Here is a 24,478-nt window from a genome sequence, read left to right on the forward strand (position 1 = left end):
TCTAAGCCACCATCTTGACTCCACTTCCTTAATAATTTTCTCAAGAGACTTAGTCTAAAGACTATTCTTAAGTCCTTCCCAATATTGTTTTTCCACAATGAATTGTATACAGACTTATTTATATTTAATCAGGCATATAAAGAATTTATATATATATATTTTAATTAAAAACCCTTATCTTCCATCTTGGAATCAATACTGTGTATTGGTTCCAAGGCAGAAGAGTAGTGAGAACTAAGCAATGGGGTTAAGTGGACTTGCCCAGGGTCACACAGCTAGGAAATGTCTGAGGCCAGATTTGAACCTAGGACCTCCTGTCTCTAGGCCTGGCTCTCAACCACTGAGCCATCCAGCTGCCCCATTACCCTCATTTCTAAGGTAAATCTTTCACCTCTCCCCACCTCAGAGCCATCAGCAGTTCAGCAAAACTGACCAACATATCAACCAAGTCTGACATTGTATGCTATGCTCACCCATAGTCACCTATTCTACCCATTTTCTTTTCTTTTTTTTTTTTGTAAACCCTTACCTTCCATCTTGGAGTCAATACTGTGTATTGGCTCCAAGGCAGAAGAGTGGCAAGGGTAGGCAATGGGGGTCAAGTGACTTGCCCAGGGTCACACAGCTGGGAAGTGTCTAAGGCCAGATTTGAACCTAGGACCTCCCGTCTCTAGGGCTAGCTCTCAATCCACTGGGCTACCCAGCTGCCCCTCCATTTTCTAACAGTGAGAACTCTGGAGCAAAGGATGTAGACATTAATCACCTATTTAACACAATTCCAAAGTACTTTCCAGAGTTTTTGTACCTTTTTAGTCGGCTAGCCTTTTGAAGTATACACAGTTCTTCATGGAGCCCAATTTTGCTCATTCTAGTTACATAGCAACCAGTGTTTATTGTCATCATTATTCTTTTATTTCCTTTCACATTGTTTATATTAACATTATGCATATTTTCCTAATTTTACTCATTTCACTTTCCATCAGTTCACATAAGTCTTCCTATGCTTCTGTGCATTCTTTCTAGTCAGCAATTCTTATTGGACAATAGTATTCCATCATGTACAATGGTTTGTTTTAATTGTTCTCCAACTAAAGGAAATATATTATGCTTCCATTCATGCCAGAAACATGACTGTTTTGTGGTATATGAGACCATTATCTTCTTGGATTAATACACCTAACAGTGAAAATTCTTGAGCCAAGGGTAGGGACATTAATCACCTATTTAACATAATTTCAAAGTAGTTTTTGAGTCATTTTATCCAGCTAGCCATTTGAAGTATACACAGTTACTAAAGTATAAAACGCGAAATTTATCTGCAAGCTGGGTGTATATATATATATATATATATCTGTGACATAGTTGCTTTCATTGGTGCCTCAAACTTATAATGTCCAATATTTAATGGCTTTTTCTCCTCAACCTATTGTGATCTTTGGCTTCTTTTCTTCCCTCACCACTAGTAATTATTTGCCACATCATTTCAGTTCTTCTGCCCAATATCACTTCTATCACATAATCTCCTTTCTTTTGCTACTGCCGCCATTATAACATAAATACTTATGATTCCTTACCTGAACTAGTTTTAGTTCACTTGCTTTTTTAACCTATTTTTTCTTCGGTCTCTTTTTTTCCTCAGTCTTGTCTTTATTGCTACTGCTGAATGAATCTTATTATGTACTGATCTATTCATACCACTTCTCTCTTAAGAACACTACCGAGTGAATGAAATTCTAGGTTATAGAGTCTGGCCTAACCGTCCTACCATCTGTTCAAATTAAATTATTTGACACCTCACAACTCTGCCTTTGCAACTTTTTTCATGAAACTATGATTGATCTTCTTTCTTATTTCTGGAATGACCTTTTCTGCTTCAAACCTTTGCATTCATTTGTGTCATATCACCTCCCAGAATTCCTTGTTTTATTAAATATTTATATCTTCTGCTAGGATAGGGCCTGAACCTGTAATTTTTTTCATTTGGTATAAAGAAGTCCTAAGATAGGATGTTCTCTCTACAAATACAAGTCATCATCTTTACTTCATTAAGTCAAGACTTGAACTTGGGCCATCCTAGCCTTGAAGTTATTTTTCTCATGCTGCTTTTCAGTCTGAACACATTAACTACTTAATTAAGCTTAATTATTTTAACTAATTTTTTCATTGATTTTTGTAGGTTTCTTCAAGCATACCATCATTTCATCTGTGAAGAGTAATAGTTTTGTTTCTTTATTACCTATTCTAATTCTTTCAATTTCTTTTCTTTCTTTTCTTTTCTCTTCTTTTCTCTTCTTTTCTTTTCTTTTCTTTTCTTTTCTTTTCTTTTCTTTTCTTTTCTTTTCTTTTCTTTTCTTTTCTTTTCTCTCTCTTCTCTTCTCTTCTCTTCTCTTCTCTTCTCTTCTCTTCTCTTCTCTTCTCTTCTCTTCTCTTCTCTTCTCTTCTCTTCTCTTCTCTTCTCTTCTCTTCTCTTCTCTTCTCTTCTCTTCTCTTCTCTTCTCTTCTCTTTTTTCTTTTCTTTTCTTTTCTTTTCTTTTTGCCATAGCTAGCATTTCTTGTACAATATTGAATAAAAGTGGTGATAATTAGGCATCCTTGCTTCACACTCTGGTCTTATTGGGGAAGGTTTCTAACTTTAATCCCCATTATAGATAAAATGTTGATGTTTTTAGATAGATACTTCTTAAGGAAAGCTCCATTTATTCCTATGCTGTCTAGTGTTAATATGAATGAATGTTGTGTTTTGTCAAAATACAATTTGTCTGCATCTATTGAAGATAATCACTATGATTTTTGTGGTTTTTGTTATTGATATGGTTGGTTATACTGAACCAACCCAGCATTTCTTGTGTAATCCCACCTATATATGATCTTTGTGATATATTGTGATATATTAGTATCATAAAAGAAATTTGGTATGACCGCATAGTTTTCCAAATAATTTATATAGTATTGATTTGGTAAAATTCACTTAGGAACCCTTCTGACCCTGGGATTTTTATTTAGGTAGCTTATTTATGACTTGTTTTCTAAGAGAGAGTTATTCAAGTATTTATTTCACTCCTGTTTAGTCTGGGCAGTTTATGTTTTTGTAAATATTCATCCATTTCATTTAGATTATTAGATTTATTAGCATATAATTGGGCAGAGTATCATCTAATGACTGCTTTAATTTCCTCTTTATTGGTGGTGAATTCACTCTTTATTTTTGATGCTAGTAATTTTTAAAATCAAATTAACCAATGCGTTTATTTTTATTGATTTAAAAAAATTAATTTAGTAGTTCTCTTACTTTCAGTTTTATTGATCTCACCTCTAACCCCCCTCCCCTTTTCCAGTTTGGTGTTTAATTGGGATTTTTAATCTGTTCTTTCTGATTTATTTAGTTACATGCACAATTCATTGATCTGTTCTTTTTTCCATTTTATTAATATAAGCATTTAGATATATAAATTTTGCCCTAAGAACTGCTTTGGCTACATCCTATAAATTTTGGTATCTTATCTCATTTAATTCTGCTTAACAAAATTATTTTTTCTATGATTTGTTCTTTGACCATTCTATTCCTTAGAATTAGATTATTTAAGTTTGCAATTAATTTTTAATCAGTTTTCATGGCCTTTTATGGCACATTTTATTGCATTATGATCTAATAGGGATGCATTTAATATTTCTGCTTTTCAAATTTGGGTGTGAGGTTTTTATGCCCTAATATACACGGTCAGTTTTTAAATAGGTGTCATGTTTCACTTAATTTAGTCTAAAAGAGGCTTAATACTTTTAAACATGTACTGTGTCCAAATATATTAAAATACTATTGTGCAGGTGAGTTACAGATCTCTGTCTCTCTCTTGCTTTCCCTCATCTTTCCTCTCCCTCCATATGTATGCATGCATGCATGCAAAGCATATGTGTATGTACTATAAGCCCTTATGCTTATAGCCAGCCTTGGTTTCTTCCCTGAGCTTCAGTCCTACAGCCTCCCCCCACCCCAATTGCCAGTTACCAATGGGGAAATTTCAGACTTAATGTCCTTGCTTTTTTTTCTTGCTATGTAACTGAATATATGTTCTGCTTAAATACTTTGTCTCATGGTGCCTTTTTTAGGAAATCTTTTCTAATTTTCATAACTCCTAATACCTTGTCTCCCAAATTGCCTTATATTAAACTAGTTATTTATTTATTTTATAATATATGTTGCACATATTTATATGTATTTATTTCCTCACATATTAGAATGTAATAAGTTCCTTTTGATTAGAACTAGTTTGGTTTTCTTTATTTATAACCTCACTGCCTAATATCTAATGAGTATTTTTTATTTGATTATTTGTGAAAATATATTTTCCACAGCTCATTTTTCTTCAGTGATTGTTATGCTATAGGAATTATGTTGGATAGAGTGATAACAGGAGCAGCTTCCCCCTCGAGGATTTTACCAAGTTAACTACCTTTAGACTTCCATTATCTGGTATCATTGAGGAACAAGATGTTCTGTTTAAGTAAATTTTTTGTATAGCTGAAGCTTAAGCTCCAAAATTTAAATCAGCTTTGATGGAATTGGAAATATACCTATCTTATATAACTACACTTTAGTTAATTTTTATTGGTGCTTTTTGGGTTTTTTTAAATCACACTTTATGAATATATCTCTCCTATTGTAAGAAAGCTCAAGAAAATCAACCAATACATAAATCAAACCTGATGATGCTTGAAACATTCTATTTTTGTGGTTTCTTAGGTCTGCAATAGTGTATGCCTCTTTTTTTCAGTTCTTTTCCTTGACTAAGCTAGATCACTAAAATTATAGTGTTCAGTTTTATTATTCTTTCCATTCACTTTCTAATCCTAATTCCTTTACTGTGTGTCCATTCTTGAAAGATTTCTCAGACCTCTCTGACTTCTCAAGAAGCACAGAATTTGAGAATTAGAAAGGTCCTCAGTGGCTCTCTAGTCTAACTTTTATCTGAAACTAATCCCTAGTATTAGATGTTTAGCAAGTGATTATTCAGCTTCTACTTGAAGACTTTTTTTTTTTGAGGTAGGGTAAGGCAACCATTTCATTTGTGAATAGCTTTACTTGTTAGGAAAGTTTTCATATTACATCAAGCCTAATTTTGTCTCTATGCAACTTCTACCTAATATTTAGTTTTTCCATCCATGATAGCCCTTCAGAAATTTGAAGTTAGTTGTCATGTCCATGACACCTTGAGCTTTCTCTTCTTTTGCATGATAGATAGCCCTAGTTCTTTCAACTTGTCCTTAAGAAATACTCAGGGCTCTTTCCCATTCAGGTTTCTCTCCTTTAGACAATCATCATCAGCTTTTACATGTCCTTAATTGGTGATGCCCAAAACTGAATGTAATAATCCAAAAATGGTCTAAGTATAGTGGAGTACAGAAGGGTGATCACTTTCATGGGAAACATCTCTCAGTGTGACCCAAGATGAGTTTACCTTTTGTGGATGCTATATTTTGCTGCTGACTTATTGAACTTATAGTTTAGTAGAACCCTCTGACTTCAGACAGACAAATAGGCATCTAAGTATGGGTTTCCCATCCTAACTTTATAAAATTGATTTTTTTGAACCTGAGTATAAGATTTTATACCTTCAGCTCATTGCTGAATGATGCTAATGAGCATCTTTTGTTATCTTAACTGTCATCAAATGTGTTCTCTTTCCCTCTCAGCTTTGTGTCATTTGCAGGTCTGATAAGCATGGCATTTCTATCTTGATCCTAATCATTGTTAAAAATATTAGACAGTATATGGCTAAACCCAGATCCCCTAAAGCAGTCAGTCCACTAGAGACCATCTGCAAAATTGACATTGAGCCATTTAGGATTACATTTTGAGTCAGAAGTTATTCAATCAGTTCTAAGTCATCTAATTGTGTCCTCTTCATTTTTTTCTAGTATTATCCAGTCCCTACTTCATGATTTCCACAAAAATAGGATCAAATGCTTTGCTAATAACTTAACTTTGCTAATAAAGTAAATAATATCTATAGCATTCCTGGTCATTTTTTATGACAGCTCCATGCTTTTTCTTTTCTTTTTCTTTTTCCTTTTTTTTAATTTAAATTTTTTTTAAATTTTTATTTGGTCATTTCCAAACATTATTCATTGGAAACAAAGATCATTTTCTTTTCTTCCCCCACCCCCTACCCCCACCTCTCCCATAGCCCACGCGCGCGATTCCACTGGGTATCACATGTGTTCTTGATTCAAACTCATTTCCATGTTGTTGGTATTTGCATTGGAGTGTTCATTTAGAGTCTCTCCTCAGTCATATCCCCCTGCTTGTGGATAGTGTTTTTTAGATCCCCAAAGATTGTTCAGGATCACTGCATTGCCACTAATGGAGAAGTCCATTACCTTCGATTATACCACAGTGTATCAGTCTCTGTGTACAATGTTTTCCTGCTTCTGCTCCTTTCGCTCTGCATCACTTCCTGGAGGTGGTTCCAGTCTCCATGGAATTCCTCCACTTTATTATTCCTTTTAGCACAATAGTATTCCATCACCAACATATACCACAATTTGTTTAGCCATTCCCCAATTGAAGGGCATCCCCTCGTTTTCCAATTTTTGGCCACCACAAAGAGTACAGCTATGAATATTCTTGTACAAGTCTTTTTCCTTATTATCTCTTTGGGGTACAAACCCAGCAGTGCTATGGCTGGATCAAAGGGCAGAGACAGTCTTTTATCGCCCTTTGGGCATAGTTCCAAATTGCCCTCCAGAATGGTTGGATCAATTCACAACTCCACCAGCAATGAATTAGTGTCCCTACTTTGCCACATCCCCTCCAGCATTCATTACTTTCCTTTGCTGTCATGTTAGCCAATCTGCTAGGTGAGGTGATACCTCAGAGTTGTTTTGATTTGCATCTCTCTGATTATAAGAGATGTAGAGCACTTTTTCATGTGCTTATTAATAGTTTTGACTCCTTTGGCTGAGAACTGCCTGTTCATGTCCCTTGCCCATTTATCAATTGGAGAATGGCTTGATTTTTTTGTACAATTGATTTAGCTCTTTGTAAATTTGAGTAATTAAACGTTTGTCAGAGGTTTTTATGAAGATTGTTTCCCAATTTGTTGCTACCCTTCTGATTTTAGTTACATTGGTTTTGTTTGTACAAAAACTTTTTAATTTGATGTAGTCAAAATTATTTATTTTACATTTTGTGACTCTTTCTAAGTCTTGCTTGGTTTTAAAATCTTTCTCTTCCCAAAGGTCTGACATGTATACTATTCTGTGTTCACCCAATTTACTTCTAGTTTCTTTATGTTCAAGTCATTCACCCATTCTGAATTTATCTTGGTGTAGAGTGTGAGGTTCCATGCTTTTTCTTAAACAGGGAGCAATGAGCAGAATTTAATATATCTTGATTTCAGGTTATCTTATTAGGTGGTAATATCTTCTAAGAATATTAAAATATGATATGTGGAATTTCTAAATCTATATTTTTAAAGATCCTAAGATGCCAGGAAGTGAATTTGGAGTGGAATTCTCATATTACAATTTTTGTGTTTCCCTTATTACTATTAACTATTCCTTTAACCCTCTTCTACTTTTTAATTTGAGATTTCAATCTATACTGACCTTCCTTTTTTCCTACCGCCTTAATTTGAGATTTCTAATTTGTTATGGTCTGAGAAATCTGAAGTTTGCTGGAAGTATTTCTAAAATGAGAGAAAATAGAGTTTGAGGGTCTGACCACCCAGAGCAAAACTTTCTGACAACTTTTTCACCAACCTAATGCCCTCCCTCTTCCTGGTTCTGAGTTATGTGATCTCAGAAGTTGGGAGTGTTATTGTCAAGAGGGCACTGTGGTGTAGTGGATAGTAGGAGTTGTGGATTCTAGTTTCAGTTTTGCTAGTAATTAATCATGTGATTTCAAAGACAAATAACTAGTTTTTCCTAGGTCTCTTGTTAAAGTGAGAAAACCTAGAAAGTTCCTTACAACTCTAAAATTTTTTATTCTATTTACCTAATATTGCATTGTACTTACTGCTCTTGTCAATTCCCAAATCAGATTTTGAGCTTTCTCAGTGACTATTTAAACCACAACTCATCCCTTATTGTGCCCAAAGGCTTCAATATTCTTCAGAGGGGAAAATAAACATATATAGCTCTTCAACCCTTTTTAATCTAGAAACCTACTTATAATCCCATTTGAACCATTTACAGATATAATTACTTCTGTTTCTACCACTTTGGCTTTCTTCTCTGAATTGGCCTCCATCACCTCCCCCTTTAATATTTCACTAACTATTACCCTAGGATCTCTTGTTTTTCTGACTTTTCATCATTCCTAGCTTATGAATCTCCAGCCCTTGATGTGAAACTACCATCACATTTTTTTCAGTCCTGACCTAGAATTGGCAAATAATTATTAAAGATAATCACAAAATCGAATTGATCATACCTGCTAGAAATTCAACATTTCTATTTATATCCACTCTATCTCATTCTTTATTATTATTCCAAATCATTTTTCTTTTTTTTTTACCTCTTCACTATTAAACCCATCCCTTATTATTCAACCTTGCACCTAGTGACTGTAACTTTCTGTTTCACTAACAAAATTGAGAACATCAGCTGTAAGTTACTTGGCTCCCATACTCTTATTCCTGAAATGTCTTCCTCATCACCTATTCCTTCCTTCTTACAAAAAAGTAGGTGGATGTCTTGTGTTTTTGATAAAAATTTCTTCCCTTTTTCCTTTAGGATTTTGATTTAACAGTTATTCTCTTTCACCTCAGTGACTCCTTCCTATATTTTAGTACATAGCACAATGTTTTATTAAGTGCTTATATGCAAGTTGAATATAATTAAATTTTTATAAATGTCTTTGAATCACTTCCATGCTAAAAAGCTTTGCATTTTTTTCCTAGCCCATTCAGCTACTGTCCTTTCTTTTTTGCATTTGTCCAACTTCATAACTTATAGAAGAAATTGTCTGCCCCAATTGCACTTTACTCCCCAGCCTGTCCTCAATTTTTGGCAATCTTCTGCCTACATCATTCTCCTGAAACTACTTATTTAGAGTTCACCATTGGCCTAATAGCACTCAGAGACAGTGAGTTTTCCCACTCCTTTTCCTTCTTGGCTTCTCTTACATATATTGCTGTTGTTGTCTCCCAACTTTCTTCTTTTGATTGTAGAGGCTCCCAGTTTTCCTGGTCTGTTCTTTGCTTCTTTGACTTGGCATTGGCTAACACCAACACTAAATTTGCCTTTTTTCATTTTCTTTCAGCAATCACTTTTATTTTCATAGCTTATATTACCACCAGTATGCAAATGACTTGGAATATTATTAATATTTTTCCTATCCTGATGTTAATTCTATCATTCACCCTGTCTCGTATTTGTAACCTTAGGGTGGTTTCATGTTTCAGTCATTGTTATCACATTTTCTTGAGTATAATCCCTCTTTATTCTTTCTGCAGCATTCTTACTATAGGCTTTTGTTTTTACCTCTGTAGTATTGACAAGTCTTAAGAGTTTCCCTTCTTTTTCCACTCCATCCTATTCCTGCTACAAGAGCACTGTGAAATACATGTATAATCTGATGATGTCATTTTTTTTTTAGCCTTTACCTGAGGTCTTAGAATTAGTACTGTGTGTTGGCTTCAAGACAGAAGAGTAGGTAGGGTTAGGCAATGGGGGTTAAGTGACTTATGCAGGGTCAGAGCTAAAGAGTATCTGAGGCCAGATTTTAAACCCAGGACCCCCTGTCTCCAGGCCTGGCTCTCAATTCACTAAGCCACTAAAGCCAACCAATGATTTTTTTCAGCTAAAACTCTTAGTTGTTCTATATTGCCTACAAGAAGAATTTGAGGCATCTGCTACCATGTAAAGTCATCCAACTTTTCAGGCCTTCTCTCACTTTACTCCTACCAGCCCTACATACTCAACTAAAGTAGTTTATTGCCTTTTGCCTAGAATATAGCTTGGGTTCTCTTGCCTGCATGCTTAACACAGCTACCATTATTTATCCCTGGAATCTTTTTCTAAATCTCTCTTTGGCCTGTCAGACTCTCAAACATCATTCTTGTGTGTGGATTTTTTTCTTTTACCATTATTGAAAGAAAAAATTCATGTAACAAGTTAACATTGTCAAGCAAAACAAAACAAATTCCAAACCACCAACACAAATGCTTACCTCCTCTCTCCAGCATTCTCTGTGTTTGTGCTCTCCCCCTCCCCCACCCCCAATCTCTCTCCCTCCCCACTCTTCCTGCAAAATCAATAATGGACCATTCTCACACTAGACCAGTGCTATCAAACTTAAAAGACAAACAACTTTCCCAGCTGCATAGGGCCTTATAAAACCTCAAATTCACGTTATGTGTTGTGTTGTGTTGTGTTGTGTGGTGTTGTGTTGTGTTGTGTTTTTATTTTTTCAGTATTTCCCAATTATATCACCTGCTCTAATCTGTAAACTTCATAAAGTCAGGAGCTGAAACTTATTTAAATTTTCTTTTTCTCTAGCACACTATGTTAGACACAGGTATATTATGTTTGTTGAATGAAATTATATAGATTGTTTAGGTGATCTCTGCCATTCTTCCCTTCCTTTGTTTAATTTTCAGGGTTGACTGACCTTTTAAACTGCCTGATTGTTTTCAGGGAAGGAACTACTACCAGCAAAAACAATAATATTTAAAAGACAGAATAAATAGGACTCAGGAGACTAGACACTTAATGTTTATTGAATTTAATGTAATTAAGTTGGGGGATTTTTAAAGGGGTTTCCACTTTTCATTATCATAATTAGTTACAATCCAAATGTCATAGAAAACAACCATAGACTTCTCTATTGATAATGTAGTTTGCTTATTCAATAAGTATACTGAGTCTAGAAGTGCCATGAAAGTGATGTCTGTCTTGGTAAAAATCAGTAATGTCCATTGTTTTGACTTCAGTCTATGGACAAATTCTCCAAAACCTTCACATAGGTTTTTCTGGAATAATGAAAAGAAATACATATACAGACTTAATGGTGTGCCTAATTGCTAGCTGCCAGGTAGTGGCAGAGAGGTAGTTTTAAATCTACTATCTCAAGAAGATAGTATAGTACAAAAGAGCATTGAATTTTGAGTCAGAGAATCTTGATAGTCAATAGTAAACATTTATTACAGGTCTATTTATAATCTAATGGGGGAAGATAATATACAAAAGAAAGCTAAAAAAATGGAAGTAAATGGAGAAAAGTAAGAGAAGTCCCATAGTAGTGTAGCCAGGTGGGAAATGAGTTGTCTATCTTAAGCCTTCTCTTAAATGGAGGTTTTAGCTCTACCCTCAAGTCAAAGGGGAAGAGAAGATAGTGATAATGGTGTGAGTACCAAGGCTGATTCGATCTTGCAGGATGATGACGTTTTCCAATGATGAGGTTCCTGGGGCATGGTGGAGGAGTCAGAGAAGTCCCAAAGTACTTCAGCCAGGTGGGAAATGAGATTTGATATGAATCCTAGTTCTGCCCACTTATTACCTATGTACCTTACCTTTGGACAAGTCACATAACCTGTAAAGGCCCTTCAGATGGCTCATCTATAAAACTGAGAAAGTTTGACTAGATGGCTAAAGTCTCTTCTGGCTCTAAATCTTTTATCCTATGATTTTATTCAGCTTTATTAAATTTATCATGAATACTATATAATAACTTTCCTGAAATGAAGACTTCTAGGAGTTTCTCAGCTTCTCTGTGTTTCTGTTTGTATTAATAAAAGTTAGAAATTAAGTAACTTAGAACTTTTAAAATGTAATTTATCACTATATCAGTTTTTTTTTTAAAATTCCTTGTCTGTGGGCATTTAGCAGGTATTAAATGCAGGCGTGGTATTTGTAGGTATAGATAAACTCCTTTATACAGATCATTGAATGCTGTTCACATTGAGACTTCTTATATCTTATGGTAGTTTCCCCCGTATGCTCCCAAGTACTTGCCCAGAATTTTTGCTTTTTCCAAAAAGCCTAACAAATTATTCACTTACTTGTTATATCTTACTTATGTAAATATCTAAGAGGTCTTCTGAGCTTACATGGTTTTAAGTATAGGAAAGGCATCGAACTCACTTTGTACAATGTGCAGATTGATGCTTAGAATGTTAATAATTCCAGAAAGCAATTTTTTCCCTTTTTTGGCCTTTGGATCTTTTCCTGGATTTCTGAAAAATTTGTGAATGAAAATGTGTGTGTTTGATGAGTAATACAGGTTCTTCTTATGTAGGATTATATTTTCCTATAGATGGTGCTATAAAATTTAGCTGTAGTTTTTTTTCAGTTTTTCTGCTGTATGTGATATTCAGACTGCATAATTGATTGTAGAAATAATGGGGGGAAAATGTTTCAAATCATCTTTTAAATCTGTCATTTGCATTTCTTTTAGTTGTTACAGGAGCTGTGCACAGTGTTTAATGTAGATTTACCTTGCCGTGTGAAGTCTTCCCAGTTGGGAATTATCAGCAATAAACAGACGCATACCAGCGCCATAGTGAAGCCACAGTCTAGCTCCTGCTCATATATATGCCAGCACTGCCTCGTCCACCTTGGAGACATTGGTGAGTCTTTGAAGTGAAAAGCTCATTGAGATGCTTCTCTTTTTCTTTGGAGTAGTCATAGAAAGAAATTCATCTGCTTGTAGCTTTTTTTTTCAGATATAATTTCAGGAAGTTAGCCACATATTCTGAATTGAGATTATGAGAGTGATGTGAAATGTGCTAAAAGGAATGTAGAATCTCTGAGTACTTTGGAATAGACTTAAGCAAGAAGCCCTTGAAAAAAATAACTTCCACATTGGTACAAATCTTTTTCAGACTAAATGGAAGGACAGTGTTTGCTTTATAAGAATATGGTAAATAGCTAAAACTTAGGATATTCTAGGCTTTTTAAAGTATAAGATAAGACTGCTCTATTTTATAATTATGAAGATTTTCCTTCATTATGTTAATCCTTTTAGAAGCTAGATTATTTTTTTCTTTTTACTGATACATTAAGAATTAGCACTTTTTAAACAATTTTATTTCCTTTGAAAATATTCTTTAGAAAAGGATTCATGTTTCTTATGCATTTATTTTAGCTCAGTTCTTTGCACTCCTCTTGTTTGTTTCTACAACTTGTCTTCCTTTAAAGGTGACCTAAAATGGTTATAAAATAAATTAACTATAGGATTATGTATTAGTTGTCCTAAAATAGCAAGTGAGGGAAAGGTTGATTTTAAGTTAGCATTTTTTTTAGGTCTTTTGATATCATAGCTTTGGCTCCATGAGAGGGTCATGTCACAAAATTAGCATGAGATTCTGCTATCTGTAGGAGAGGCTAAAGAAGTGGTGTGTTTGTGAGTTGTTACTGCTTTAATTGTATTTTTTGCACACACATCCTTTATAATCTCCCCCCCCCCCCCCCCCAAAAGAAAAAAAGGTTTGGAGGCATTTTTAAAAATCACATTGAGATTTTAAAAGAAATAAACCATTTGCCAGATCATATTGTATAGTGTTTTTTGTTTTGTTTTGTTTTTAAGTGCCATATAAAATCTCCCCTTCTTGTGGGCCGGCTCCAGGTCACCAGCATAGTCCATAATGGGAGCTGGTGATGCATGACACTGGAGGACCTGAAAATGGGGGCTAGGTAAGCTTTAAAATTGGTTACATGCTGAATGTCCCAAATAAAAGAAGATGGACACTTTACACATAATCCTACAGTTAATTTATTTTAAACTATTTATATGCTTTCTCTGTAATGAGTCGTAAGTAAATTGTATTGTATTCATAGTCTATAGAATTTTAAACAAGTAGGCAGGAAAATTGGGGAAATTCAGAAAGGAAAGGAAGTTTCAGTGTTTCATTTGTTCAATTTATTTCTTTCCTGCTTTCAGCTCGCTATAGAAACCAGACCAGCCAGGCAGAGTCCTACTATAGGCATGCAGCTCAGCTTGTCCCCTCCAATGGTGAGTCTGAGTCCTGTTAAGACTAAGCAGTTGGACACCTGATGCATTCTTTATAAATATAAGGGAAAATTCTCCTAAATATTTTTTTAAAGATTCATTTTCATTTTATGGCAGTAATATAAGAGGGGCAGCTTGTCTTAGAGGATAGAGAGCCATCCTTGAAGCCAGGAAGATCTATGCAAATCATGAGTACTTTAGTCAACTTTCTAAGACTATAATTTGAAGCAAAGGTACCAACTTGTGTTGATAATAGAGGGTGTTCCTAATACCATTAATATCTTAGTTCTAGTCCCTGTCTCCAGCACATGTGTGATACTTTGAAAAGAATACTGGATATGTAATTGTTACACCTCATTTTCATTTTTTCCCTTGGACAAATCCCCATATCACTCTGGAACTCAGTTTCCTCATCTATAAAATGTGAGTTGGACTAACATCTAATGTTTCTTTTAACTCTAAGCCTCTGATCTTGTATTAGTTTTTCCTTCTAAATGCGTTTCCATGCATACTAAAATGACCATTTACATAAGACATTTTGTTTCGATCAAATAAATTATACAGTAGACCTTCTTCAATGGGTTCTCAAATAATTTCTAAAAAACTTAACTTCCTTGGTCTCTCTAAAGAAAGAATTGTTTATAAACATGTAAATTTGCTTTTGTGTCCTTTTGTGAGATTCCTATTAACTAAGGGGTCTTAAAGAACCCTTAAAGAAAGTTCCTTAAAGGAAATTTTAACAAGAATTAAGTTATATAATTTTCATCAATTCCTTTAAAACTACATCTTAACCAAAATCCCTCTTTTGAGTCTTTTGAGACTTTGGGCCCTTATAGCTCCTTCTGCCCCAGTTCTATGGCTTAGAAATTGGAATATGGATATATATTAAGTAGCAAATCATACTCCACTTTTTAGGGCCACAAATTTAGGTGTAGAAGAAACCTTAGATATTGTCTGTCTATTTCAACTTTTTCTAATGGGGAAAAATTGTTTTAAACAGGCAACAATCTGCCGTTTGAGAACATCAGAAAAATGAAGCCTATTACAAACATGTAATCAAAACACTTTTCCATATAAGACATGTGCAAAAAAAATTGTTTTATTCTGCATTCATAATTACCTCTTTTTACAGATGAGAAAATTGAGGCCCCCCAGAAGGGAAGGGCCTTGTCCTAAGTCACACAAAGACAGTAAGTGGCAGAGCCACTTTGACTCATTCATTCTAAAGCCAGCATCCTTTCCCTGAGTCATGCCTTCTAATGTCTCCTTCCAGGTCACTTGTGGTCATTGTTAGCTCATGAAACTTGATTTGCATGTAGAATAACGATAGGTTTAGAATTTTCTAGAATTGGGGTTTGAATTATAAGATTTCTTTCTTGTATTGTTGTGGTAGATAATTTGACAGCTCTATAAATAAGGATACGTTTCTTCCCCTAGGTCAGCCTTATAATCAGTTGGCTATTTTAGCTTCTTCCAAAGGAGACCATCTGACCACAATTTTCTACTACTGCAGAAGCATCGCTGTGAAGTTTCCTTTCCCAGCTGCCTCCACTAATCTTCAAAAAGCACTTTCTAAAGCACTGGAAAGGTTTGCCCAACTTCTCTTGGGATACTTTTTGTTCATCTGTAGTAGCTCTACCTGTGAAACTTGTGTATCTGATAGAGTCACTATTTTTGTGCATCTCAACATTCCTTTGACACTTTCAGATTCTTCAAATAAGACAACTCCATCCATTTTGCCTGTAACTCTTTTTAAAACATAAAGTCAATGATAATAGACATGTAGAAATCATTGTATATGTTCAATAGAGTAGATGAGGGAAAAAAACCTAGAGAAATAAGAGTTTCTTTCTTCTGTTGTGTTATATATTGGTAAGTAGCCATTTCCCTGTTTGTTTGTTTTTGTGGGAGGAACTCTAAATTCCATAAAGGACCCTACTGTTTCATTTACTTTTAAAGGTAATTTGTATGTTGGCAATCTAAAAGAGAAATGTAATTTTTGCTATTTACAACTCCATTTTTTTTTCCTTCTTCTGTTACAGCCGGGATGAGGTGAAAACTAGATGGGGTGTTTCTGACTTCATCAAAGCCTTTATTAAATTCCATGGTCATGTGTACCTGAGCAAGAGTTTAGAAAAGCTGAGCCCTCTTCGAGAGAAACTGGAAGAACAGTTTAAGGTCAGAGCTCAAGGAAACATAATTCTTTATTGTTTTCAAATCTAAAAATAATGAGGTTGAATTAAACTGAAAGTACTCCTTATTTAATATTGCACTCTGGCCCTCCACTATCAGGAATACATCCAAAGTGCTACAATCTTCGCTTGTTCCTTATTCCTCAACTTTGGATGAAATGTAAGAGATAACTTGGGGGGCGGGGGGACCATGGAAGAGAGTAGCAGTGCTTTTGCTGGGGAATTGCCAAAATAGCAGATTTGTGCAAAGGATAGATAGCTTTGCTTTTTAGTCCTGTGATCCAGGATTCTAAAGTACTGCTTTTGACTGTGCTTGAGTTATTTCCAAATGTCAGTAGGTAACTAGTAGCTTGGTTATTTACTTTGTAGTTGGTCTCATTTTCCACATTAGTTATTCTGCTTTTACATATGATATTTAAATTTAAAAACTAGGTCCAAGCACTTCAAAAGTTTGCAAGGACATTTTTCCGTATTGTTCATGCATAAAAAAAGAAGAAAAATGTCTAATTTTCTGACTGATCTTTGTACTACTTATATATGCATTTGACCTAGAATAAATTTGTTGGGAAGGAAATTAGCATGGTCCTTTTAAATTTATTGAGGAATACCTAAATACAGTATTACCTTTTTCTATGTGTGTTTATTTTTAATGTTTATAAATATCTGGTAAAATACTTTGTGATTATTTCTTCTTCTGCATCTATTAAAACATTTCATGATAGTCTTTTTTAGCCTAAAGTCTCAAAAGCTGCCTCTAAAGGGATATCTGTAAATAATTTAGTTTTAAAGACAGTTCATGCAAAATAGTTTCTGATATTTGTTCAGCAAACATTGATGTAGAACCCACTTTGTGCTAAACTTACAGGAATGTGATAGGGATGGACACATTCAGTACTTAAATTTTCATGAAAACTTTTAGCATTACCTACTTTTTCTGCTTTTATTTTTAGTGTTCTCTTTAATCCCAGCCTAAACAAAAAGTTTAACATGATATGATATCTGAAAAGTGCCCTTTACATAATTATTAAATTTCTCAGTTCCATTAAAAGAGTAGATGACTTTATAAACTGTTCTGCTGAGAAAAGTGTTTATAGTTTAGCAATTTCTTAGTAAATCTTCATGTACTTAAAGAACTATTATGAAAAGAAAACATGTGATTTTTCCACTGAGACCAGGGTTCAGACAAGTGGCCTCAATTGTAATTTGTCTATAACTAAAGTAATTTGCTATGCTAGATTTAGGAATTTAGTTGACATGAATGATTAAGGTTTCACCCAGCCTTGAACCTATAAAAGGGCATTTTGCTTTTTAAGTGAAACAAAACTTGTAAGTTTTCTAACCTGGGATATAGTCATCTTTATACTTGGTCTAACTTGAAACAGGAAAAAGAATCTACCAAATTCATTTGTGCAAGGTTCCACAAGAATAGATTAGTTAATTACTTGAAACTTGGTTTTTGTTGTAGTTGAAGAAAATTCATCATTGCATAGAATAGGATTAGAGATGGGGGGAATAAGGAGGAGTTAGTTATGGAAGCATTAAAATAATCTCATGTATACATAGTCTTACCAAAAATATTTCTGTTGCTTAGTTGATTTTGTTTGGGGGTTGATTTTATTTATTTATTCATTCATTCATTTATTCATTCATGTATTTGGCATGGGTGTTGCCTATCAGACCTTGCCTTCAAAATTTGTTCATAGATCATGAAATAGCTGTCTGGTGGAGTGAGTGATTCCCAAACTTCTGAAAAAGCCATGAATTTCTCCACTCACCCCTAGTTTTTACTTTTTAAATACTGTATAGACTGATGGTTGTGTTACTTTTGATGTCCTGTGAGGCTCTGGGGAGTGATAAGGGGGTAGGGAGTAAGGTGCTGCAGCTCTCTTGCTGATTAACTCTTGTATTGTCTCATGTATAATCATATACATGTATATACATATGTATATATATATATATATATATACAAAGCCTTTTTTTTTAATAGTGAAGACTAAAAAACCATGCTAGTCCCATATTTCTTTTCTTAGATTTATTTACAAAACCTGAGTTCTTCTGAAAGTATATGGCAGTCTAATTATCAACTAGTCATGTATAATTTAATAATTTCTCTGACAGTTTATTCCCTAGCAAAGAATCTAGAATGAGCCCTTTCAAACCAGTGAAGTCATCTAATTTTAAGGTATAGCAGTAGGGTTTAAAATGAAACCAGCTAGGTGACTCAGTGGATTGAGAGCCAGGCCTAGAGATAGGGATCCTGGATTCAAATATGGCCTCAGACACTTCTTAGTTGTAAGACCATGGGCAAGTTACTTAACCCTCATTGTCTCGCTTTTACTACTCTTTTGCCTTGGAACTAATACATAGTAGTAATTCTAGGATGAAAGGTAAGGATTTGGGAAAAGACGAAACTGCTTATTCATTGCTAGCTATGTCTTGTAACCATAAATGCATTTTGACTGACTTGATTACTTAGGTTAAAGAGGATTCCTATATCTTGATTACATATGTAAGTATTCCTCTCTGTTTTTCAGAGACTGCTATTCCAAAAAGCATTCAACTCTCAGCAGCTAGTTCACGTCACTGTCATTAACCTGTTTCAACTTCATCACCTTCGCGACTTTAGCAATGAAACTGAACAACACAGTTATAGCCAGGATGAACAGCTGTGTTGGACACAGCTACTGGCCCTTTTTAGTGAGTATACCTGTATTTGGTCTCTGCTGCTATCCTAGTTCTTATGTTGTACACCTTAGAAGTGAAATATTGCCCGTTTTCTTCATCCTAAAGAGGCAGTGGCATTTTTTAGTCTTATTTTTCAACATTCATATTGTTATTTGTTATTTGGGTGGTTCCATGAGCCTCTCTCTTGATCGTTTTCCCTCAAAGAAAGGGCAGTTTTGATATGGTGTAGCTAAAGACTGATAATTGCTTTGTTTTACTTGTATTTGTGCACTGTTTCATATCTTTTTGTATTCTGGGTTATTATCTCTTTCTTTTTTTGTCTCCCAAGTCTCTTTTCTTGGCATCCTGTGCAAGTGTCCTCTCCAGAATGAGTATCAGGAGGAGTCATGCAGTGCATATCCCCTTCCTGCTGTCAAGGTCTCAATGGACTGGCTGAAACTTAGACCTAGTGTCTTTCAGGAGACTGTGGTGGATGAAAGACAATAGTAAGTGTTTTAAAGTGTAGTGTGATGGTGTGTGATTTGAGAAATGCTCTGATTTGTATGCTATGTAAAGACTTCTAAAACACAACTTTAAGCAGTAAATGATATTGTTTGTTCTAGATATTCTTGGAAAATAGAACTGGAAACTTCTTTGGGTTGGTTGTTTATTTGAATTTCTTATGTAAAAAACATCCTAAGGAGGATATATGACTCATTCCTATCCCCTCTGTCATCAGAAGTGTATCATCCTGTTGCCAATTTAGGGGGAAAAGCAATTCCATTTTTTCAAGTTTACTTCTTATTTATTTACAATATACCCAAACATATCTAATTACAGGAAGTAGAGAAAATGCATTTTTTTTCCTTTATTGTTTTCTTCATATAAGCTGTTGCTCTTAACTATATTTTTTTTATAGTAACGATTTATATTATAGTAACGATAATAATTAGTTTGAAGAGACATGTAAGATATTTGACTATAGAGATAATATTTGATTATTAATTGACTAAATTTTTAGTTTCAGAGCATTTCTGGATTATGTTTTTGTTGAATTTAAAATGAAAATATATTTTGCCCAAGATCATATAGATAAATTTTTTTCCCATGAAGTCCATCATTGTAGGTGATGGGGCTTATTTTTTGAATATATATTTTTTTTCTTTTTTATAAAAAGGAATTTTTTTTTTCTTGAGGGGAATGGGGAATAGAATTTTTGTTTGGGAGCCTATAATTTTTAAACCTTTGACTGGCCATATTGTAAAATTGACCCAGCCAAGATTAGGATCCCATTGTCTTTCTACTTATAATCTTCTGTATCTTATATCTCTAAAGCTTGTAATTCTAGTCTTAATCATTTTAGGACAGATTCATAGAGAATGTTGTGAATCTGCTAATGTTAACCTGTATTAGTATTTATATTTATTTATAGTATATTCAGATTTCAGTTTCTTCTCTTCCACCATACCCTTCCTTCCCACCATACCCTTCCCTCCCCAACCCTCTTCTCAAATTCCTTGAAATCTGTTTTTCTTGCTTTGGTTCAATAAACCTTAACAACTATATTAATTGAATTTTGGATTGCAGGGATTTTTTAGTGTTTGTGATCTAGAATTTAGAATCTTCTTTAAAACTACTTCTCGTTCTGCTGTGCTTTAATTGTGTAGAAGGGTAGTAGACTAAACAGAAGAGCCTTCTTGCTTTATATACTTTATCTTGGGGTGCTCTTTTATTGATGTAGCCTGTGTCCCAGGACCCCGAATTTAGCCTATGCCCAGTTGCAGAACCTGGCGCAGTGGGGATGGGGGGGGGGGGGGGCAGTGGTGTTCAACCAGCACTCCTCTGCATGTAGTTTTGCTTCTAGTTCTCCCTTATCCCGTGAAAATCAACTCTCTGTGTCTACCTTTCAAGTTGTGTTCAGCGGGAGAGCCCCCTTATTCCATCTTGCTGTTAGTTTTTTGTTTGTTTTTTAAACCCTTGCCTTCCATCTTGAAGTCAATACTGTGTATTGGCTCCAAGGCAGAAAGAGTGGTAAGGGCTAGGCAATGGGGGTCAAATGACTTGCTCAGGGTCACACAACTGGGAAGTATCTGAGGCCAGATTTGAACCTAGGACCTCCTGTCTCTAGGTCTGGCTCTCAATCCACTGAACTACCCAGCTGCCCCCATTGCTGTTAGTTTTTGACTCTTGTTTGAGATGCTTTTTAAAGAATGGTTTGGAAAGATTGTCAGAGTGGTTTCATCTTTTACTGCTTACTAAGCCACCATCTTGGCTCTGCCCTACTATACTTCATCTTGGAATGATGAGAAAATAATTGAAGTTGTGTTTTAAGAACTAAAATCACATGCATATTCAAATCATCTTCATCTTCTTACATCTGACCTTACATTTTTAATTTATAGATTTCCCCCTCTCCATCCTTTTTAGAGATTAATATGTTCTGCCTCAAGTAAGTACTGATGTCTATGGATTCTTTTTCTTTATGGGAAGCATCAGTACCCCATGACAGTTTATCCACAAGTAAACTAATCATTCTGCTTTCTATAGCTTTTTTCTCTTGAGAACTCATTTTGCTTGCATGGAAACATTGTATCCATCATTGCAGTCTGGAATTTCTTTTTAAAACCATTAACATTTATTTTACAAATGTTTCTTGTTATTGTGGTGCATTATATCCCTACATATCTTCAACAAAAATACTTATTGGAAAGATATTCTGGAGATGAACCATAGTAGCAGAATATGTTCTTAAAAATTATTAAATATGTACCTCATGCACACCTTTCCAGATACACATGTATTACAATCAATAAATGACCCACTTTGGGAGGAGGAGTCTTGGCCACATTTTCATATCTTTCCCCACTCTTAAATGTTTGTGTGCATTCAAGGAATACAAATAATTATAATAGCTTAAGAGAGAACTAGATATGAAGAGCCAAGGATTCAGTTACTTTTTTTTTTTTAATGTTTACCTTCCTTCTTAGAATCAATACTATGTATTGGTTCCAAGGCAGAAGAACGGTAAGGGCTGGGCAATGGGGATTAAGTGACTTGCCCAATCCACTGAACTACCAAGCTGTCCCCTCTGGTAAATTTTTAACAGCTAATTAAATACCCTCAATAGGGGCAGCTATGTGGGTCAGTAGACAAAGAACCAGTAGCAACAGGGGAGACTCTGGGTTCAAATCTGGTTTCAGACCCTTTGTAACTGTGTGACCCTGGGCAAGTCATGTAACCCTAGTTGTATAGCTCTTACTACTCTTTTGTCTTGAAACCAATCCACAGTATTGATTATAAGACAAAAAGTAAGGTTTTCTAAAATAAAGAAATAAATGTCCTCTGTGGCTTTGAACAAGTGGTAACCTCCCCTGAACCTAAATTTTTCTTTATCTATGAATTAAGGGCATTGGCCTACATAGCTTTGGGGTTGGCTTCCTTCAGGCTCTATTCTTTGATGATACTTTTAATCTATTTTTAAAATAGATTGTATCACTATATAAGCAATAACATATGACCTGCAATATAATCATATCCATGATATTTTGGGACTTTATTGACAAAGTATAACATGTGAAAATGCTTTAAGACTTGTCTTAAATAAGTATTAGATAGCATTACCAAGTGCTCAATAATGATTTGTAAATGATCTTAGCACTAGTTCTAGGCTTCCAAGTGGAAATTAGGCCATTGAAATTCATCTTGGCTCTAGATGGTTTTAGAAACATTCTTTAGGATTAAGCTCTCTAGTGAGGGAACATATATGAAACTGAGGTCTACAGAAGTAATGCTATGGTTGATCAGGATACAGTTCCATTTTATCTTATATATCATGAAGTATAAAAATGGTATCTTTGATTTCCAGCATTTGGCCCTGGCTGATCTCTCTTCTAAACAGTTTCCAGCCCCATGAAGAAGATCTCTCCAGCATTAATGGTAACTGTTTTCCTATATTCTGGTTCCCATTGAGTAATAATAATCTTAGGGCCAGAATTGGATAAATTTAGAGGTTACCCTAGTCATAGCAGTCAATTTTTCAACTTGTGTTTTGGTTTTTTATATGTATGGTGTTCATAAGCTTAATTGTAACCTTCTTGAAGACAAAAGCTTTTAGTTTTCATCTTTGTATACCTAGTTTCTGAGCACAAGGCCTTGTACAAATGCCATGTAAATATTAAAGGCTTGATAATTATCAAATTGACTATTACTTTTCTTCACATAGCTTTATTTGAGAGGAAGATCTGAATAGGTCTAAATTGCTCTACAGTGCCATCCCTTTTATCTTCCCTTATTCTTTCCATTTAGTCACTATACATAGTCTAGAAAGGATTGGTTTTGGGGAAATCATTTCAGTTAGCTAGAATTCTAGCTTCCTGCCTATCATCTTCTCAGCTGCCAGGTGCTAGGCATAACAAAAACAAATGAGATACAATTTTTTATAGCTAGTGTTTGTGAGCACCATTTTGAAGTATTTTGGAAATTGGCCTATTTTTAATAGGAATACTTCTGTTGTTGGTTTTAAGGCAAAGAGCTATGGCTACCCATAAAGTAGAAGAGGTTCAGCATGTGTTTATTTCTTGAGCTGTATTATGTTCTGAATTATATGTTCATTCATAATAAATTTCTTATGTCTATTTTTTCAAAGCTACTCCACTTCCAGAAGAGTTTGAGTTACAGGGATTCTTAGCATTAAGACCTTCTTTCAGGTAGGTGGTATTATTATTATTGGTAACAGTATTAAAATGAAGGAGAAATAAGCATTTCTGGTGATGGGGGGGGGGGTCTTCGATGTGCCTCCCTGCTATAGTTTGGAGCAAGAATAGAATTGTAACACAAGTAGGAAATGCTAGATAATGTGGTATAGAATAAAAGAGAAAACAATTCACTTTCAGCATAATGCTTTTCATGCTTTTACAAGAATTGAAAAAACTGTAAATGTTAAAATTGATATATCCAAACAATGATGCATTTATATATTAAGTGCATTATATATTTGCAATATATATATATTAAGTGCATTATATATTAATACATTTTTACATGTTGTTTGTGTTATAATTTTAGTATGATTTTATTTAGTATATTTAGTATAAATTTAGTATAAATTTAGTATGATAAAGCATCCTTCAAGCACAGCATTATATTATTATGAATTTCATTTAACCTTGCTTTAGCCCTTTGAGGGCAGGTTTTATCTTTTTGCTTCCTTTCTGCTTTATCTTTCTGCCTATTAACTTGACTATCCGATAAAAAGTCTCTACAAGTGATAAGCCTTTGTATTTTATATAAAGCCTATGAAATATCTGATGATGGTGCTAAGTGCTTGTTAACTGCTGCCCTGGGTGTCTGCCCCTTGTTAACTATATATCAAGCAGTAAAGATATTTAAGACTGGGGGGTGGGAAGGGGGTCTGTAAACTTAGCAAGACCATTCATATTGTTGGAAATTTGAATTCAAAGAGAGATTTAGAGGGAGAAATTCAGTTCAGTTAATGTAACAAACATGGTATACATTTTTAATAGCCACTCATAAGATAGGTGTTCTTCATATTTTCCATCATTTAAGCTATTCCCATCTCTTTATATTATCTACAATAAAGCTTCATTATTCAGAGCCCACTAATTTGCATTTATGATCAAGCCAGGGCCTGGGCATAAATTTTCCTTGTCTC

At 34.5% G+C, this 24,478-nt stretch overlaps 1 protein-coding gene across 13 annotated transcripts in view; it reads left to right on the plus strand.

The window, feature by feature from the left end:
* Positions 1-24,478, plus strand: part of SMG7 (SMG7 nonsense mediated mRNA decay factor) — a 130,495-nt gene that overhangs the window by 91,422 nt on the left and 14,595 nt on the right. For 12 of the 13 annotated variants that reach the window (XM_007480938.3, XM_007480937.3, XM_056815632.1 and 9 more), the window contains 8 exons: positions 12,398-12,569; positions 13,883-13,954; positions 15,389-15,539; positions 15,994-16,129; positions 18,678-18,840; positions 19,157-19,313; positions 22,673-22,743; positions 23,453-23,513. In XM_007480938.3, the coding sequence (XP_007481000.1) occupies positions 12,398-12,569; positions 13,883-13,954; positions 15,389-15,539; positions 15,994-16,129; positions 18,678-18,840; positions 19,157-19,313; positions 22,673-22,743; positions 23,453-23,513 (983 nt within the window). Of the gene's footprint in view, positions 1-11,376; positions 11,454-12,397; positions 12,570-13,882; positions 13,955-15,388; positions 15,540-15,993; positions 16,130-18,677; positions 18,841-19,156; positions 19,314-22,672; positions 22,744-23,452; positions 23,514-24,478 lie in introns of all 13 variants that reach the window. The other variant, XM_007480942.3, reaches the window with a different exon arrangement.

Source organism: Monodelphis domestica, chromosome 2, assembly GCF_027887165.1.
Source record: "Monodelphis domestica isolate mMonDom1 chromosome 2, mMonDom1.pri, whole genome shotgun sequence".
NCBI classification, from domain to species: Eukaryota; Metazoa; Chordata; class Mammalia; order Didelphimorphia; family Didelphidae; genus Monodelphis; species Monodelphis domestica.